The sequence below is a fragment of the Rhinatrema bivittatum genome, unplaced genomic scaffold, assembly GCF_901001135.1.
Source record: "Rhinatrema bivittatum unplaced genomic scaffold, aRhiBiv1.1, whole genome shotgun sequence".
NCBI lineage: Eukaryota > Metazoa > Chordata > Amphibia > Gymnophiona > Rhinatrematidae > Rhinatrema > Rhinatrema bivittatum.
Window position 1 is genome coordinate 557,194 of NW_021820356.1, and position 19,332 is coordinate 576,525.

The 19,332-nt window shown below is 49.1% G+C and overlaps 1 protein-coding gene across 2 annotated transcripts in view; it reads left to right on the forward strand.

The window, feature by feature from the left end:
- The window catches only part of HNRNPM (heterogeneous nuclear ribonucleoprotein M), a 143,254-nt gene that overhangs the window by 84,052 nt on the left and 39,870 nt on the right, over nt 1–19,332 (forward strand). For both annotated transcript variants that reach the window (XM_029585990.1, XM_029585991.1), the window contains one exon: nt 395–439. In XM_029585990.1, the coding sequence (XP_029441850.1) occupies nt 395–439 (45 nt within the window). The remainder of the gene's footprint in view (nt 1–394; nt 440–19,332) is intronic.

Here is a 19,332-nt window from a genome sequence, read left to right on the forward strand (position 1 = left end):
GCTGGGCATGCCCAGTAGGTGCCAGTCAAAATTCTAGAAACTTTGACAAGTGTTCTGTGATTGGGCTCCATCCTGATGATGTCACCCATATGCGAGGACTAACATCCTGCTGTCCTGTGAGATCACCTGTTACAGGTAAACAACTCTGCTTTCTCTCCCCACAACCCTCCCCAGGATCCATTCTGATGTAGGTAGTTGATGTGCGAGAGCTGCTGGAAACAGCTACTGCTTTGGAGGATTTAAGGGCCTTGTAAACTACTAGATAAGTGCATCCTGAATATCATATTTCATATAACAAAGAGAAACTTGAGTTTCAAAATTATGCTCTGTTGGAGTGAGGTACTTGTATGAATACATTTTTTTTTTAGTTTCTAACTCTTTCCTTTTTTCGTAGGAATGGGAATAGACGGAATGGGGTTTGGCATGGGCAAAATGGGAGGTAAGCTGAAACATCTTATCCTATTAAAAACAGACATTTCTTACAAGAATTCATGGTGTAGAAATACAGAAACAATAAAAGTATAAATATAGACAATTGTATATATCTGTTATCTAAAAAAAACCCAAAATGCCTTGTAATTAACCATATATTTTAACCAGCTGGTTAAAATGCTTATAGTCGTTCTACAATTCTTCCCCTTTCATATCCAAGTTATTTTTCCATGTTTTTTGTAACTTTCTCACATCCAAAATATTGTTATAATATTTGTTAAGTTTCATACTATATTTGTTCTTGTATTGGGAAATGTTCTTTACTTTGTTACTCTCTGCCTTTACTCACATTGTTAATTGTAAACCGGGTTGATGTGATTCCTATCATGAAACTCGGTATAATAAAAATAACAAATAAATAAATAAATAAATATATTTGTTAATGTTTTTAACATATATTGAACAGTAAATTATTGTGGAAGTTCTATTTTTCTCCGAGGACAAGCAGGATGGTAGTCCTCAGACAGGGTGACATCAGAGGAGCCTTCTAGAACTTTGCATACTGAGTATGCCCTTTATCATGTGTCCATGCAAGGTCCTTCAGTCTGAGTGGTTTGAGTGAGCTCTTTCCTCTTTTTTTTTTTTCTATACAACTTGTGGAAAACATTTTGCCTGATTCCACGCCCCCCCCCCCCCCCCCCCCCCCCCCTTTGGGTTTTTGCGTTTCATAGATGACTGGTTAGTCTCAGTCCCTCCCCTAGTTTCCTAAGCTAGGTTTCTCGGCGATTCAAATAAGTTTTCTTTCGCATCCGCCTTCCCTGTGGCGGCAGTTCCTCTGTGCCCTCCAGTAATTGTAGCCTGTTGTCGTTTTTGCGTCCCTCTTTTTTCATTCTTGTCATGGCCACAACTGTTTTTCATAGATGCCCTCAGTGCCCAATGGCCATGTCTATCACGGATCGCCATGTGTCCTCTGCCTGGGGCATCGCAGTATGTCTGGGGTTGCTGCAAGTACACCCAAATGACTCCGAAGGGAAGTCACACCAGACTCTAAGATGGAGAAACTCTTCGCGTCGGAAGTCCGAGCCATTGACTTTGGCACCAGTGGACACCAGGACATTGGCAGGACTGTTTCTTCCATCATTGCCGCCGGAGGATAGGGGCGCCAGAGACCAGCCATGCTTGGTCTCCTCCAGATCGAGGGGGTCAGGTTCCTCCTCTTTGACCTCGGCATTGGAGAAAGACCAGGCCAAGCAGCAAGGGAAGCACAGTGCTGGGCAGAGGATGCACTGGCTCCTACTGTGACCCTGAAGCAACCCCCCATGGCGAGGAGTACCCGTACTCCATTGATGCCAGGAGTCTGCAACAGTCTCCACCAGTTCGGGTGCCAGTCACTAATCCACTTTGGGGATCAGGGGAAGACATGGCCACCCCTCATTCCTCCCAGGCTTTGGCAACTTTCGAGGAGGATCCTAGAGCATTGTGTCCAGCTAACGATGGAGGAGGCACTGCAGGGAATCATTCTTGTGGCACAGACGCTGGTAGTGTCTGCTTTGGAACTACTGCTGGAATGGCTTAATGTGCTCATCTGTGTTACCGAACTGGCAGTCTGCTCCTGGGAAGCCATCAATGCCCAGCGGGGCACCGATGCTTCCCCCGATCGATATTGTGGTTGTTGCTGGCTCCACCTAGGCGGGTGGAGACACCTTGGCCTGCTGCCCTCATCCAGGTTTGCCGGGACATGCACTGGGTTTGGCAGTGACTACGTCTGTGGATGAATACCGAGCAGCCAGGGCACCATCCCTGGTTGATTGCAGTGAGGATGAGGGTCCCTGTGATCCCTGGGGAGTGATACTGCAGCATTCTCCTCTGAGGGCTCCCTCAGAGCAGTCTTCTCCAGAAGAGTGAAGGAGGTCCCTGCCAGAGGACTTACCCTTCACAGGTTTTGTGCGGGTAATGGTGGAAGCCATTCCACTTCACTTATTGATGGAGGAAGATGCCAGTTACAAGCTGGTGATCCTCCAGTTTGTGGAGCCTCCTAAGGAAATCATGGCAGTCCCCAGTGCACAGTATTCTTTAGGAGCTGCTGTTGAGGGTATGAACACATCCTCACAGTACCTCCGGTTAACAGAAAGTGCTCTTGGCCCATTCCTGTGCGCCCCTGGGGAAGAACTAAAGGGCGTTAGATGCTCTTGGAAGGAAAGTGTTCCAGGCAGTCATGCTTATTGCCCACATCTCCTCCTGCCAGCTCTACATGAGCCAATACTCGCGGGACCTTTGGAAACAGGTGCAGGAGATAGAGCAGCTGCCTCAGCAGGAGCAGGACTCCTTCAGTTGCTAGTAAAAACGTGCCTGGAGTGTGGAAAACATGAAGTCTGTGCGACCTACGATGTTTTCAAAATGGTAGTGAGGGCCTCTGTAGCGGGAATCAGTGCCCGCAGAATGGCATTGCTGTGGGCCTTGGATTTCCATCCAGAGGTTCAGGAGCAGCTTGCTGACATGCTGTGTACTGGGCAGAATATCTTTGGAGAAAAGGTGAAGGATGCGGTGGCCCAGTTATGGGACCACTATGAGACCCTCCAACAACTCTCCCGCTCCGCTCCTCCGAAATTGTCCTCATCCAGGAGGCTGGTGAAGACAGGGACAGAGGAAGTCTATCAGTTGTCAAGAGGAGGTACTATCCTCTGCTGCCTCGCTCCTGTCAGCAGCATGTGAGCTCCTGCGGCCATCCGAGGCAGCAGAGAGCTCCCAAGCCCCAGCCGGCACCTCATTCAACTCCTGGGATGGAGTTCTGACTGTATCAGAGGGAGCATAATACAGCTGCCTGTACCCAAGACGCTGGATCCCCAGTCAGGGGCATGCTGCAATTCTTCGCTCACTGGTGGCCCAGTATAACCTCGACTAGTGGGTTCTATCATCCATCAAGGGTATCAACTCTATTGGGGGTCCTGCCAAATTGCCATCCATGCTTGTTTTGGGGGCCAGTGGCGCATCAGGAAGTACTGCTTTAGATCTCTCCGCCCTTTTAACAGCCGGAGTAGTTGAGCCTGTTCCATCAAGGCAGAGGGGGCAGGGATTCTACTCCAGATGTTTGCTGATTCCAAAGAGATTTGGAGGACTCTGTCCCATCTTAGACCTAAGTGCCTTGAACAAATTTCTGAAAAAAAAAAAAATTAGATGGTTTCCCTGGACACCTTGATTCCCCTTCTAAGTGAGTGCTGGCCTTGCTCTTTCGATCTAAAGGATGCGTATACCTATGTTGATCTTCCCAAGCCACAGGAAGTATCTCTGATTTGTGGTGGGGAAAACCACTCCCAGTACAAAATGTTGCAGTTTGGGCTAGTGTCAGCCCCATGTGTCTTCATAAAATGCCTGGCCATAGTGGGGGCACACCTCCACAGACTGGGAGTGCATGTTTTCTTCTATCCGGACGATGTGCTGGTGAGGAGCACATATCATGAGCTTGACTATTTGGGTGTTTGAGTCACTAGGGGCCGTCGTCAACTACCAGAAGTCCATCTCAGTCAGTCACCTTGTTTGGACTTTATAGGAATCCCTGCTAGACACTGCTAAGGCAAACTCCTTCCTACCTCGTTCATTGGCCGCCAACCAGATGTCCATAGTGGCAGAGATCCAGGGGAGACAGCTGGTGTCAGCACTGCACATGTTGAAATTGTTGGGCCACATGGCTGCAACCATCCAATGTCACTCCATCACGTTTACACGTGCAGTCAATGAACCCTGAGATTGTAGTGGCACCAGGCCACGCAGAGCCTCCAGGCTTGCAACCATGTCACCCCATTTCTCCGGGACTCTTTGTTGTGTTGGGTACGCCTCTCCGGCCTTTTGGGCTGGAGAGCTGTGTCAGGATTGGTTGGCACAAAGGCAGTGGTTGAAGAAAAAGAATTCATAGCCTATCAGTTAAAGATTAGCGTTGCATTATGCTATGCATACTTTTCTGCCACAGTTATGCAACCGGCTGGTACAGGATCTATCGGACAATGCAGTGACAGTGGGGAAGAACTAAGTCAGGCAGTGGCTCAGGTGGTCAAGGAGTTGATTCTCTGGGCGGAAGCGCACTTAGAGCAGCTAGTGGCATATCATATTGCCGGGGTTGACAATTTTCAGGTGGATTTCTCAGTCTGAGAAAACGAGATCCCAGGGAGTGGTAGCTGTCTGAGATGATGTCTCATTCACAAGAAATGAGGGTATCCCCATATGGGCTTAATTGCGACCAGATGCAGCACCTAGGTGTGTTTTAACAGCCACCTGAGACACCATGGTGCAGAAAGAATCTATGCTCTAGTTCTGCCATGGCATCAAGGCATTCTTTTGTCTTTACTCCATAGCCACATGTGAGCAAGGTGATATGGCAGATAGAATCATCCAGGCAACATGATTCTGGTGGCAACGGAGTGGCCAGGTCTGTGCTTCGCAGATCTGGTCAGCATGGCCTTAGACTGCTGAGTTTCAGCCATCTGTCGAATCTTCTCTGCCAGGGCCCAATATTTTCAGATTGAGTGGGTCATTGCTATATCGTAGCCCGGCTTTTGAGAGGAGATGCCTGAGATGGGGATATTACGAAGAAGTTAATACCATCTTATTTCAGGCCAGGTGACCTTCCACATTCTTAGTGTATGTGAGGATTTGGAGGGTCTTTGAGTCCTAGTATACAGTTAACAAGGTGCAACCTATTCAGGCTACAGTGTTGCATATTTTAGCTTTTCTGCAGAAGGGTTTGTTGAATACTCTCTGAATGTGCAGATAGCAGCCTTGGGTTGTCTTCTGGGTAAGATGCAGGAATATCCTCTGTCAGTGCATCCTGATGTGATACGTTTTCTTTAGGGAGCAAAGAATTTGCATCCAGTAAGAAAGATCTGTCCCTTTTGGAATCTTAATCTGGTGCTTACAGGAGAGGTGATGCTCTCTTTGAACCACTGAGGAGGGCAACCATAAGTGATTTAATTAACTCTTAAGATGCTTTTTCTGGTGGCTATTTGTTCGCCAGGAGAATCTCAGAGATCCAAACTTTGTCATGTAGATCCTTTTCGGCAGATTTCAGAGTCGGGGAGTATTGCTGTGCACGGTGCCTTCCTTTCTTCCAAAGGTTGTTTCAGCATTCCTTCTTAATCAAACTGGGGAACTTGCAGCCTTTCCAGATTTGGATTCCTTCATGCCTCATGCGAGAGAGCTTAGGCTGTTGGATGTAATGTGGACTTCATTGAGAGATTTAAAGTTACTAATGATTTTTCAAAGAACAGATCCAACTCTTTGTACTATGGAGGAGTCTAAAGAAGGGAGTGGGAAGGCATTGAAGGCTACAATTGCGTGTTGGCTAAAGGAGGAGATTGGCTCGGCTTATAAATCTAAGGGTTATCCTGTGCCTGAGGGATTAAGGGCTCACTCGATTCGTTCTCAGGCAGCTTCTTCAGCCAAATCCCAACAGATGTGTCCGCAGGAGAATTTGCAGGGTGGCAACTTGGAAATCGTTGCCAGGAATTATCGCTTGGGTGTCACGGCTCTGGCTTCCATGTGCTTTGAGTGTTCTGCGAGCGGGATTCTCGAGGTCCCACCCTGTGTAGGGGAGCTTAGTACATCTGCAAGTGCCTTATAGAATTTGACAGGAAACCCATTGGGTCCTGGGCTTTTATCTTCACCCCCCCCCCCCCCCCCCCCCCTGCATTTTCATTGCTCCAAGAATCTCCTCCTCCTCCTCCTCCTCCTATTGGAGTAGTTAATACTTCCATATCTTCCTGAGCTAGATGAGGCAAATCCCAGGGACTGCAGAAAGTCCTTAATACCAGACATCTCCAGTCCCAATGGGGCCTGTTATAGGTCAGCAAAATGTCCAGCAAACCTCATGTCTTCAGGCAGATACTTAACATTACTCTGTCTATCTCGGATACCATAAATGTTTGTATGATCTGCTGTTGCCTTCATCAATTTTACCAATAATGGGCTTGCCTTGCCTCTATGTTCATAATACTTTTGCGTGGAATATCGAATAGTTCTGTCTACTTGCAACTATTTTAATTTATCCCTGGCCAAGGTCAGTTTCCTGATACTTTCCTGGAACATTTGTTTGTTCCTTTCCAGTGATTTAATCTGGATTTCTAAAGCTGTTGTTCCTCTGCCTTTGATAGTTAACATGACCTGCATAAAAATGTCTCTTCTGACTACTTCCTTCAGGGCTTCCTATCTTAAAGTAGGGTTAAACCCTTCAGGGGGATAATGCATCTGATATTCATGTACAGATTTCCTCACTTTATCCTAAAATACCCCCCCCCCCAGACATGAGTTCAGCCTCCATAGTGTAAAGGATCCCTAGTCTTGCTGAATCCCAATATTAATGGAGACCGCATAATCTGATAGGGTGTATGAGAATATCTGCATCCACGACTGTAGCTGCTAAGGTTCCATTACATAAATAATCGAGGCGGCTATAAGTGTGGTGCCTACTACTGGTGTTTCTCTTCTCTCGAGACTTCCACCAAATTAAACAATTGTATAAAATGGAAGAGACCACAACTGGTTGCATCAGTTGGGATATGTCCAATTTTGGATTCAGGTACATATTCCAGTCCGCCCCCACCCTGTTGGTGTAAAAATCAGAGGTTCCACTATTAGGGCCATACATGCCATAAGTGTCGGCTTGGCCAAATGCTGCCCTCCAGAATAACATAACATCCCTCAGGGTCACATTGAGAACGATGTATGTGCAGCAGGCAATCTCTGTGGATCAAAATACACTGCCGAGCCTTCCATGTTGTGAAATCTCAGCACAGTGTTTCCAGGTGACTAGTCTCTCTTGTGCCTCTGCACTCTTGTTAGCATAATATTTGACTTGAGAGGTCAGGTTTTTCTTAGTGGTCACTTGGCCAGTGGGGTCTGTCACAGATCCTGATGCCTTTCCCACCTTCAGTTTTTCAAGTTAATTTTCTGTGCATGTTTTCTTATCACTGACTATCATGCATAAATCTATAAAGGCAGTCTGCTCTTCAGATTCAAGAAATCTGTCTAGAGGGATCTACAGCCCCAAAGCAGTCTACTTGGGTTGTTTCTTCTTTTTTTTTTTTTATAACTCTTTATTTAAATTTTTGCATTAAATACACAAATACATATGCAAAACAATACAGCAGTTCTTGATCCCAAAACCTGTAATGTCTGTGGCCTTAAGCACTATTTCTCTTGGTTAGAGAATGGTGCCAATTTATTGCCCAGGAAGATCTGGGTTCTAGTGTGGCATGTCAAAGTTCCCTGTGCTGGAGCTCTGATTGTATTTGTTTTGAAGTGGCAAAGTGAGTCCTTATGACTCCCTCCTGCCTCCCTCTTGAGTTAGTTTGTCCAAGTTTTAGCTTTATCATGGACTGAGGCCCTGCCTTGGAGGTAGGGAAGTATCTCAGCTGTCCATGCTCAGAGCATGCTAAAAGCTTCTTGAATCTTTGAAATCAAATTTCCATGCTGGGTTCCATCAGATATCACCCACATGTGAGAATGGACATTCTGCTGTCCACAGGTAAGTAACTTCCTTTTTTTAGAAATTAGGACAAGTTTGTCCTACTTTCATCTTGACACATTAGTAAGACTTAGAATGCCATCTTAGAACTGTTACAGATCAGTAATTACCATTTGTTCATATCGCTCTTGTCTGTAATTTGTTGTGCTGTCATCTCTTCCATTTGTCTTGTCGGTCATATTGCATCAGGACATTTCTAGGGTCTGGATTAGACTTATTAATCTGGAACTTGTTAGGAAAATACAAAAACTTAATAGACAGATATGAATAGGTCCCCTGTTTGAAAGAGTTTGAAACATCAATCCTTTGTTTCCTTTTCATTCCATACCAGTGGGTTGTGTTCTCCAACCAGCAGGTGGAGACAGAATTCTCTCTAATGTCCCTCTCATATAGCTCACCACACAGCCAGTATTTCTCCATCGGCCTGCCTAGATTGAACAGGCTGTCCTGACCTCCTGTAGTAACAGCATTTGCTCCCTGTCCAATATCTCAGGACTGGAGTGAGGTGAAGGTTGGTGTCTTAGCCTTCCTCCTGACAAAGGGAGAGTGCAGTAGGTTAAGGGAGCCTTGGGCTCAGCCCTGTTAATTTGTCTCTGCCTCTCCTGCCTGTTTTGTTGTCCTTATCTGCCTGCTCCCTGCCCCAGTTTTTTTCTCAGGTGTTAGGCTGCCTTACTCTGTTTCAGCGTGGCGAATGAATAAAACTTGTCAGACTGCAGCAGTGATCGTGCACAGAGGAGCAGCAGGTATAGAAGACCACATCGTGCTGCATTGTGTACTGGGGCTAAGGTGCTAGTTTTCCAGCCAGCTGGAGTGCTGTGGTAGGGAAACCAAGCAGCAGGCACCATTGTGAACTTGCAGTAAGACTGCTGAGGTGCACACAGGGGAGAGATGGTGTCAGGAGAGCAGCATGGGAAAATGTCTGCTCTGCCTGTCATGCAAGTGATTAGTCCCAGGAGATTGCTAAGTATTTGCCAAAAATGCATGGAGGCTCATGGGGATGTCTGCAGAGGAATTTGTCCCTGCAAGGACTTCAGAATCTTCAAGTTCTCAGGAGGGAAGTGTGGCCATAGCTCCTCCCAGGGAGGTGAGTCTTTCCCACTGCCTCTCCTGGCAAATCCTATGGGGATGAGCTCGGAAGGAACTTCTACTCAGGCAATGGATCTTTCTACTGTCATGGATGAAATTTTTTAAAGGCCTGAAGGCTTTTTGTAAAAAGCAGGAAGGGTCCTGGGTGGAATCTCAGGTATGCCTGCAGCGGTCTCCCCCTCAAGATCATGGAAGTGGTCAAAGGAGGCCTTGGCTACCTCCCGCAGACGGGTAAAGCAGAGAAGGGGACAATGTGCTGGGAGAGAAGATGAGGACGCAGATTCTTCGAGAGACTCCTGGAAAGAGTCTGCATCCTCAGTGGGGGATCCCACGGCATTTTTGGAGGAAGGGGAGATTTCCCCCAGATGCAGAGCCACACAGAACAATGCTTTGGCTCTTTCACAGAGAAGAAATGTCTGGTTTGATTTTACAGACCCTGAAGGCCCTTGATTGCAGGGCGACCTTGTCTGCAGCGGCTCAGGATCCGAAGAAGATTCCTGGTTAGTTTGCGCGAGGTGTCCTGATTTTTTTTTTTTCCCTTTGCACAAGGCTGTTCAGGAATTGATCTATTTGGAATGGAGTTCTCCTGAGGCTAATTTTAAAGGGGGTTGCTCATTAGCGGGTTAGTATTCTATGGATCCTAAAACTAGGGCGCAGCTCCAGTTTCCCAAAGTGGATGCCCAGGTCTGTGCTGTGACAAAAGTACCACTATTCAGGTGGAAGGAGGTGCAGCCTTAAAAGATGCCCAGGATTGGAAGATTGAGGCTATTTTGAAACAGGCCTTTAAAGCAGTGGCCATGAATCTCCAAATCTACACATGTTTGGTAGCTAAGGCCGGATTACAGTTGGCCCAGGAGGTTTTGGGAAAGTCGCCCATACTTGGAGCCTGGGGCTGTGTTTTTGGCAAATGCAGGAAATGACTTGGCGTGTACAGCTGCTGGAGGGATGGCTTAATTTCATTTATTGCATTTCATTTTATTAAAATTAATCGCTTAACACACAGGTCTAAGCGATTTACAATAAAACATACATAAAGCAATTTAAATATAACACAGAAAAAATACAAAATCGTTACAAACAGCATCTAAGCAATAGAAAAAATAAAAATAAAACAAAATTCCAGGAGGTAGTCTGTGTTAAACCAAGTCATTCAAGGACATAACTTTGATTGCCGCTCAAAGATTACTCTGGTTGCGGAACTGGTCCACTGATACTATTACAAAGACTAATCTCATAAAGTTGCATTTTATTGGAGGTGATCCCACATCACTTCTGACCAGTGGGTCTTGGAAGTGGTGTGTGGATATGCCTTGTTCCCTGTACGTACCAGGATCAGTCCAGGACACCTGGGTTGTGACTCCGCACCAGTAGATGGAGACAGATTAAAACTTGTGGGCGGAGCCATATATAAGCCCCTGTGCCAGTCACAGCCCCTCAGTCTTACTCTGTCTCCAGTAGATGGTGCAGGTCCAGTCACAGCCCTGCCTGACCTGATTCTGGTGTTGGTGTTAGTCAGGTTTGAATTTTTTGGGCTAGGCTTTTTTGTTAGGCATAGCTGTTTTATATACCAAATTGGGGTTTTTTTCTTTTAATCCCTTAGTCTCGGGTGCCCTGCCTCCCAGGGGAGTTGAGAGGTCCTGAGGGGACTACCCTCCCCCGGTTGAGGCCGCTGCCAGGGTTGAGGACCCGGCTGAGCTAGTGGCAGCGTCAGGGGTGACACCAGGGAGCCTGGTTCACTCACCCCTGCAGGAATAAGGGCTTTTCAGTACCAGGGACAGCGTTTTTTGTTTGTAAAAAAAAAAAAAAAAGTTTTTACTTTTGTTTTTGCGGCTCTCTGTTACCTGGCGTCGCCGCTCCGTTTTTGTCGGTGGGGGGGGGCGTCATTGGCAGGGGGGAGGTCGCCGAATTGCGCTATTTGTTTATTTTTAATTTTTTAATTTTTGAGGTAATTTTTTCGCCGCGGCCCCATTTTCTCCCGCGTTTTCACCGGCATGCCGCGTGCTGCACAGTGCAGGGCCTGCGGCTCGGCGCGCGCGCGTCTTTCAAGGGACAGCCTTTGTTCAGCTTGCGTCCCGGGTGATGAGGGACCCTCGGCAGCGCCGCGGGGGGCTCGTTCCCGGGTCGCGCGTTCGCCGTCGCGCGGTGGTAGCTCCGCTGACAGGCCTCAGGATCTTTTCCCGGTTAGTGCGGGAGTGGCGGCCATCTTGGCCACCGGCCGGGAAATTTCGCGGGAAACGGTGGGGGCCTCTTCCTTTCCTCCTGCGCTTTCCCCACAGCGTGTCGCGGCGGGGGAGGTTCCCTCGGAGGGGCTTCGGTCCCGGGAGGCTTCCGAGAGTGATTCTTCGGATTCTGGTGATTTTTCTGATGATTTTTGCGCTGTTGCTGCGCAAAGTTCTCAAATACAAGCGCAGCAAGCGCATCCAGGGGAATGGCTCGCGTGCGGCCGACCACGGGTCCCCTCCACGGAAAAAGAAGTCCAGGAAGGGCGCGGAGATCGCCCACGGTGCGTCCCGGGGGAAGCGGCCTCCCAGGGGGGTGCCGCAGGAATCGGATCCCGAGGATTCCCCTGAGGATGATACGGAGTCCGCCGAGGAGCCCCTGACGGGGGCCGGAAAGGCAGCAGTGGATGGTACTGCACAGCCCATTGCAGAGAAAGCTGCACAGGCTGCAGAAGGGGATGACCCCAAGGTGGTACGGCTATTCCGCAGAGAGGAACTGGCACCTCTCATCCCGGCCATTCTCCATGAATTGGGAATTGAAGCTCCTCCGGTGGTGGTCCGCCAGGAGGCAAATATGGATCCTGTTCTTCTCGGCCTCACAGGACCGGCGGTTGCCTTCCCTTTTCATTTCTCGTCCACGGATATCCTTTTCAAGGAATGGGATACTCCGGAGTTAGGTTTGAAAGTCAGCAAGGCCATGGATAAACTCTATCCTTTACCGGAGGAGGCGCTGGAGCTCCTCCGACTTCCAAAAGTGGATTCGGCGGTGTCCGCTGTCACGAAGAGGTCTACCATCCCTGTCACGGGAGCGACGGCCCTCCGGGATATTCAAGACCGAAAGTTGGAGGTACAGCTCAAAAAGATTTTTGAGGTTTCCGCCTTGGGAGTTCGAGCTGCCATTTGCACGAACTTCGCTATGCGAGCTAGTCTGCGCTGGGCCCAGGTACTGCAGGCGAATGCAGATCTCTCTCTGGAGGAGGCTTCCCAAGCAGATAGGTTGGAAGCAGCTATCGCATATGGGGCCGATGCGCTCCATGATCTTCTACTCACTTCAGCTAGATCCATGGTGGCAGCGGTGTCGGCACGCCGCCTCCTTTGGCTGCGCAACTGGGCGGCGGATGGTTTGTCCAAGGCTCACCTCGGGGCATTGCCCTTCAAAGGGAAATTGCTGTTTGGTAAGGAATTAGATGACTTGATGGTTTCCCTGGGTGAGAACCGAGCGTTTAGGCTGCCAGAGGATAGGACCCGGTCGCGCTCTTCGTTTTCTGGCAGAGCCCGTTTCCGGGGTCCCTGGAAGTCCAGGCCGCAAAGATCCACCGGACCTTCGTACAGGCCGGCCTCTTCTCGAAACACTCACTGGCAGCACTCCTTTCGGGGCAAACGCTTTGGCAGGCAAGGAGGAGCCCCGTCGGGTACGGGTTCCAAACCTTCGCAATGAAGTTCGGCCGGCCCATTCCTCGTCGCGCCCTCAGCACGCTGTCCCAAACGTGGGGGCGCGTCTATCCTTATTTCTCGAGGTATGGGCCAGCATGACGTCGGATCAGTGGGTCCTCGACGTGATAAGACACGGTTACGAGTTAGATTTTGCTCGCATCCCAGCGGACAAGTTCCTGGTCTCGCCTTGCAAGGATCCCAAGAAGAAGGCGGCAGTGCTAGACACCATCCGAAGACTAGAAAGCTTGGGGGCCATCTCTCCAGTTCCGGCCGATCAGTACGGCAAGGGCCGGTACTCCATTTACTTCATAGTTCCCAAGAAGGACGGCACTTTCCGACCCATACTGGATCTGAAAGGAGTCAACAGATGTCTTCGGGTCCCTCACTTCAAGATGGAAACCATTCGTTCGGTGATCGCGTCAGTGCGGCCAGGCGAATTCCTTGCGTCACTAGATCTCACAGAAGCATACCTTCATGTGGGCATCCAGCCAGCCTTCCAGCGGTTTCTGCGGTTTTGCATTCTGGGCAGACACTTCCAGTTCCGGGCTCTTCCGTTTGGCCTGGCGACAGCGCCTCGGACATTCACGAAAGTGATGGTGGTAGTGGCGGCGCACTTACGTCGGGAAGGCCTACTGGTTCACCCTTACCTCGACGACTGGCTGATTCGGGCGAAGTCAGAGAGCCTGTGTCGGCAAGCGGTATCCAGGGTGCTACAATTCTTGCAGTCCCTCGGCTGGGTGGTCAACTACAACAAGAGTCATCTGGAACCCACTCAGTCCTTGGAGTACCTTGGAGCCGTTTTCGACACAAAACGGGGCAGAGTGATTCTCTCTCAGGATCGGATATGCAAACTACAGTCTCAGGTACGACGACTTTTGTCTCAACACCGTCCGCGAGTCTGCGATTACCTGACAGTTCTCGGATCTATGGCCTCAACGCTGGTGTTAGTCCCTTGGGCGTTCGCTCACCTGCGGCCACTGCAGTCTTCATTGTTGTCCCGCTGGAAACCGATCTCAGAGGAATATTATCTTCCACTGCCTCTCGAGAATCAGGTGCGCTCCAGCCTGGGCTGGTGGCTGGATTCCAAACATCTCTCCTGTGGAGTATCTCTTCTTCTTCCCAACTGGACAGTGGTGACCACGGATGCCAGTCTTTCCGGTTGGGGTGCAGTTTGCCAAGAGAAATCGGTTCAGGGTCTATGGTCAGAAGATCAGACCCGGTGGTCTATCAACCGCCTAGAATTCAGGGCGGTCCGTCTGGCATTGCAAGCTTTTCTACCCCTTGTACGAGGAAAGGCAATCCGAGTATTGTCGGACAACGCGACCACCGTGGCTTACATCAATCGCCAGGGAGGGACGAAAAGTCCTCAAGTAGCGGAGGAAGCATGTTCCTTGATGGCCTGGGCAGAGCGGCATCTCAGCGATCTCGCTGCGTCTCACATAGCAGGAGCCGACAATGTCCAGGCGGACTTCCTCAGCCGACACCACCTGGATCCCGGAGAGTGGGAGCTAGCGGAAGAAGCGTTTCTTCTCATTTGCAGGACTTGGGGAACGCCCCACATGGATCTCATGGCCACGTGGAACAACGCAAAGGCTCCGAGATTTTTCAGTCGACGCCGAGAAAGAGGAGCAGAAGGGGTCGACGCGTTAGCACTTCCCTGGCCGGCGGAGGTGCTACTGTATGTGTTCCCACCATGGCCCATGATCGGCAAGATACTGCGGCGCATAGAATTGCACCCGTCCAACATGATCATGGTGGCGCCGGAGTGGCCGCGCCGTCCGTGGTTTGCGGACCTGGTCCAGTTGTCTGTGGTGGCACCCCTTCGTCTACAGGGGTTTCCGGGGCTCCTTCGTCAGGGTCCCGTCTGTTTGGAGGATGCGGATCACTACTGTCTCGCGGCATGGCTTTTGAGAGGTATCGGTTGAAGCAAAAAGGTTACTCGGACGCGGTAGTTGCTACGTTGCTGAGATCCAGAAAACAATCCACGTCTCTGGCTTATGTTCGAGTCTGGGTAGTCTTTGAGGAGTGGTGCGTGGAGCGGGGTCTTAGTCCCACTTCCGCTGCTATTCCCGATATTTTGGCTTTTCTCCAGGCTGGGCTGGCCAAAGGCTTAGCGTGCAGTTCCCTACGGGTCCAAGTCGCGGCGCTTGGTTGTTTGCGTGGTAAGATTCGGGGAGTCTCCCTGGCTCTCCACCCGGATATCTCCCGTTTCCTTCGGGGAGCGAAACACCTCCGTCCTTCTTTGCGGCTCCCTTGTCCTTCTTGGAACCTCAACTGGGTGCTCTCGTCCTTATGCTCAGCTCCTTTTGAGCCTCTGAAGCATTCTACGATCAAAGATCTCACGTTAAAGACTGTATTCCTGGTAGCCATTGCTTCGGCTCGCCGGATTTCTGAGTTGCAAGCTCTATCCTGCAGAGAGCCCTTTTTGCGCTTTTCCGATTCAGGGGTTTCCTTGCGGACCGTTCCCTCTTTCTTGCCTAAGGTCGTATCGGCTTTTCATTTGAATCAATCGATTGAACTTCCCGCTTTCGCGGTTGGTGATTCTTCCAACCCGAAGTTGAGGGATTTGAGAAAACTAGATGTGCGAAGGTCTCTTCTTCGCTATCTAGAGGTCACAAATTCTTTTCGTTTAACAGATCATCTGTTTGTGTTGACGTCGGGTCCGAAGAAAGGTTCTGCGGCGTCCCGCACAACGATCGCCCGTTGGCTCAAGGACGCCATTGGTTCCGCGTACATTCTGCGCGGTAAAACACCGCCAGTGGGTCTTCGAGCTCATTCGACAAGATCTCATGCGGCGTCCTGGGCGGAATCTTCTCAGGTTTCGCCTCAAGAGATTTGCAGGGCGGCTACCTGGAAATCGTTGCATACCTTCATTAAACATTACCGATTGGATGTTCAAGCTACTGATGCTGGGGGATTTGGAGAGAGGGTACTCCGAGCGGGACTCTCTGCTTCCCACCCTCGATAACTTAGCTCTGGTACATCCCAGGTGTCCTGGACTGATCCTGGTACGTACAGGGAAAGGAAAATTAGTTTCTTACCTGATAATTTTCGTTCCTGTAGTACCAAGGATCAGTCCAGGATCCCGCCCGCAGTGTGGCGCTATAGTAATGGAGAGTCCGCTCATTGTTGTTTTTTAATACGCTGACCCCTTCTTTTGTTCGCTCTCCCGGTTGGAGAGTCTGTTTTCCTGTAGGGGTGTTGGAGTTATTTTACTTAGTAAGTTTCTATGGTTAGCTATGTTGGCTTTTGGATTTTTCTACTTTGACATTACGTATGACTGAGGGGCTGTGACTGGCACAGGGGCTTATATATGGCTCCGCCCACAAGTTTTAATCTGTCTCCATCTACTGGTGCGGAGTCACAACCCAGGTGTCCTGGACTGATCCTTGGTACTACAGGAACGAAAATTATCAGGTAAGAAACTAATTTTCCTTTATGTCGCCCTCTCTGACGCTTTTATGGTTTCCCCTTGCCATTCCGCAGAAAAGCGGGCAGTGGTTCAGGCCACATTGCAGAGGCTGCTTGTTCTGAAGGTCGTGGTTCCGGTTTTAAAGGATGAGGAAGGCACCGACTGTTCCATTTATTTCATGGTTTCCAAGCAGGAGAGCTACTCTTGAGCTATTCTAGATCAAAATGGAGTCTATCGAGCCCTTCCAGTTCCCCATTTTCGAAAGGAAACCTTAATGTCAGTCATGGCGGTACAGAGGGGAGAGATTCTTACTTTTCTAGCCCTCTCTGAAGCGTACCTACACATTCCAATTCGCATCAGCATTACTTGCGCTTTGCAGTTTTAGGGCTGCCATTATCAATTTCAGGTGTTGCCTTTCGGCTTGGCCATGGCATCCAGGACCTTTTCAGAGGTGATGGTGGTGGTGACTGTGGCTCTCCGCAATGAGGGAATTCTGGTTCATCTGTATCTGGACAACTGCCTAATCCAAGTCAAGTCAGATGCGGAGAGTTAGGTGGTATTGAGCAGGGTGGTTGTTACTGCAGCTCCTGGGATGGCTAGAGAATTTGGCCAAGAGTAATCTGCTTCTTCCTTAGGTTCTGGAGTGTCTGGGTGTCCGTTTTGATACGGCTCAGGGCAGGGAGTTTCTTCCAGAATCCTGTAGTCAGAAGATCTGGGGGAAGTCTGAGCCCTAAAATTGGCGATCTGTCAGTATGGGGTGTGATCACGACAATAGAGATGGATCCTTAGGCCTGTGTGCATTTGCATCCTCTGCAGAGGTCCCTTCTGGCCCTCTGGAATCCTAGGTCTCAGGAGCACAATGTGCCATTGACCTTGCCGCCGGAAGTGGGATGACAGTTGCTCTGGTTATGCCAGGACCATCTAGAGAGAGGAATGGTGTTGGAGACTCCCAACTGGTTGGTGGGCACTACAGATGAGTCTTCAGAGTTGGGGAGCACACTGTCGGGAGCCAGTAGCACAGGGGCAGTGGGCTCCCAAAGAGGCATCTATAGTCCATCAACTGGCTGGAAGTCCGAGCAATTCAGTTAGCCTTACTGCAGATCGAGGCCCGTTTGGTAGGAAAAGCGATGAACATAATATCTGACAATGTGACAGTGGTGACCTCCATAAATTATTTAGGGGGACTCGGTCTCTCAGGAAATGGATTTCCTTCTTCCATGGGCAGAACAGCATTTGCCGGCATTGTTGGCTTCTCATATAGCAGGGGTCAACAATATGCATACAGACTGTCACAAATTGGATCCAGGAGAATGGGAATTGGTTCCTGAAGTTTCTCGTCGTGGAGTGAATAGGTTGGACCTTTCATGGATCTGATGGCAAGTCGCAAGAATGTAAAAATGGATCACTTTTACAGTCTGACCCGGATGTTCTAGCACACGGAACGGGTCTATTGTTTCAGTCATGGCCACTGGGCAAGTTGCACTAGGTATTTCTGCCATGGCCCATGATTAGTCAGTTAATACAGAAGAAAACGTGACATCCAGGCTTGGTGCTCCTGGTGGCCCAGATTGACCGTGCAAGTCATGGTAAGTGGATATGTTTGCTGGTGGAAGTTCCATGGCAGTTCCCTCTGCTCTAGGGGCTTCTGCTGCAGGTTCCGGTATTTCATGACAGTCTGTATCTGTTTTGTCTTATGATTTGGCCCTTGAGAGGGCTCAGCTTTTTAACCGGGGGTACTCGGGTCCAGTGGTGGAAACTCCTTTGCGTGCGTGAAAATTTCCCACCTCTTTGCCCTATATACGGGTCTGGCGGGTCTCTGAATATTTAGATTTATTTAGATTTATATTCTGCTTTTCACACTTTTTTTTTCAGCACTTCAAAGTGGATTACATTCAGGCACTGTAAGTATTTCCCTATCCCCAGAGGGCTTACAATCTAAGTTTGTACCTGAGGTAATGGAGGGTAAAGTGACTTGCCCAAGATCACAAGGAGTGACAGCGGGGCTTGAACCCTAGTCTCCAGGTTTGTAGCCCTCTGCTCTAACCACTAGGATATAGGTGTCAGAACCACTTTTGTCTTCCCGTTTCAGCATCTATACTACTGATCTTGGTGTTTACAGGAAGGTCTGGGTAAAGATTCGGCCTTGAATATGCTCAAGGTGCAGGAGGCTCCCATAGCGTTTTATCTAGGATGCATACAGGGGAGGCCCCTTTCTTTACATCAAGATATGTCTAGATTTGAGGGGTGTGTGAAGCACCTCAGACCTCTCCCCCATCTTGCATTTCCTAGTGCCTTTATGGAATTTGAATCTAGTGTTCCCTTTTTTGGCAAGTCTGACCTTTCATCCTCTGCAGGGTATTTCATTGCTGCTGCTGACCCTAAAGATGGTGTTTGTAGTTGCTATTTGTTCAGCGAGGCAGATTTCGAAGTTACAAACCTTGAGTAGAGAATCTTTTTTGGTGGTTATACTGGATAGAGGTTTCAGATTTCCATTTGAATCGTTTTTGCCATCCTTAAATAGGAATTTGGATGGGTAGGAAGCCAGGAAATTATGGCCATTGGATGTGCTGTGACATTTATTTCATTATCTGAGATCGCCAATGTCTTTCGTAAAATGGATTGGCTCTTTCTACTTCAAGGAATGAAGAAGGGGGAGGCGGCTTCTTGGGCTACAGAGGCTCAATGGATTAAGGAAATGGTGACTGGGGCCTATGTGGATACCAGGAAACCTCTTCTGAAGCAGATAAGAGCACATTTGACTTGGGCACAGGCGGTTTCTGGGCAGTTGTTTGCTTTCTCCGGAGATCTGTAGAGCAATGACGTCTTCCTTGCATACATTTGTCAAACACTATCGGTAGATTTGGCTGCACGGGAGGATTCAGCCTTTGCTAGAGTAGAGCTGCTTGACCTCGGGCAGCTTCCCGCCAGTCTGAGGAGTAGCTTTGGTACATCCCACTGGTGTGGACTGGTTTGACTGGATGAAGAGGAAGGTGAAATTACTTCTTACCTGATAATTTCCTTTCTCGAAGTAGGGCAAGCCTGTTCACCATCCTGCCCTGGGCTGCCTTGAGGCGGTTGACTTTTCTGTTGTGAGACATCCTTATTAAGGAACATAACATATGGCGAGAATCACAGATGCATGTGGAATTGCGCTAAATCTGGTGAGTTTTGTTTTACAATCTTCGTTTCACAGTTTTCCCATGAGACTATTGTTTGCGGATCTGAGTCCATTATGT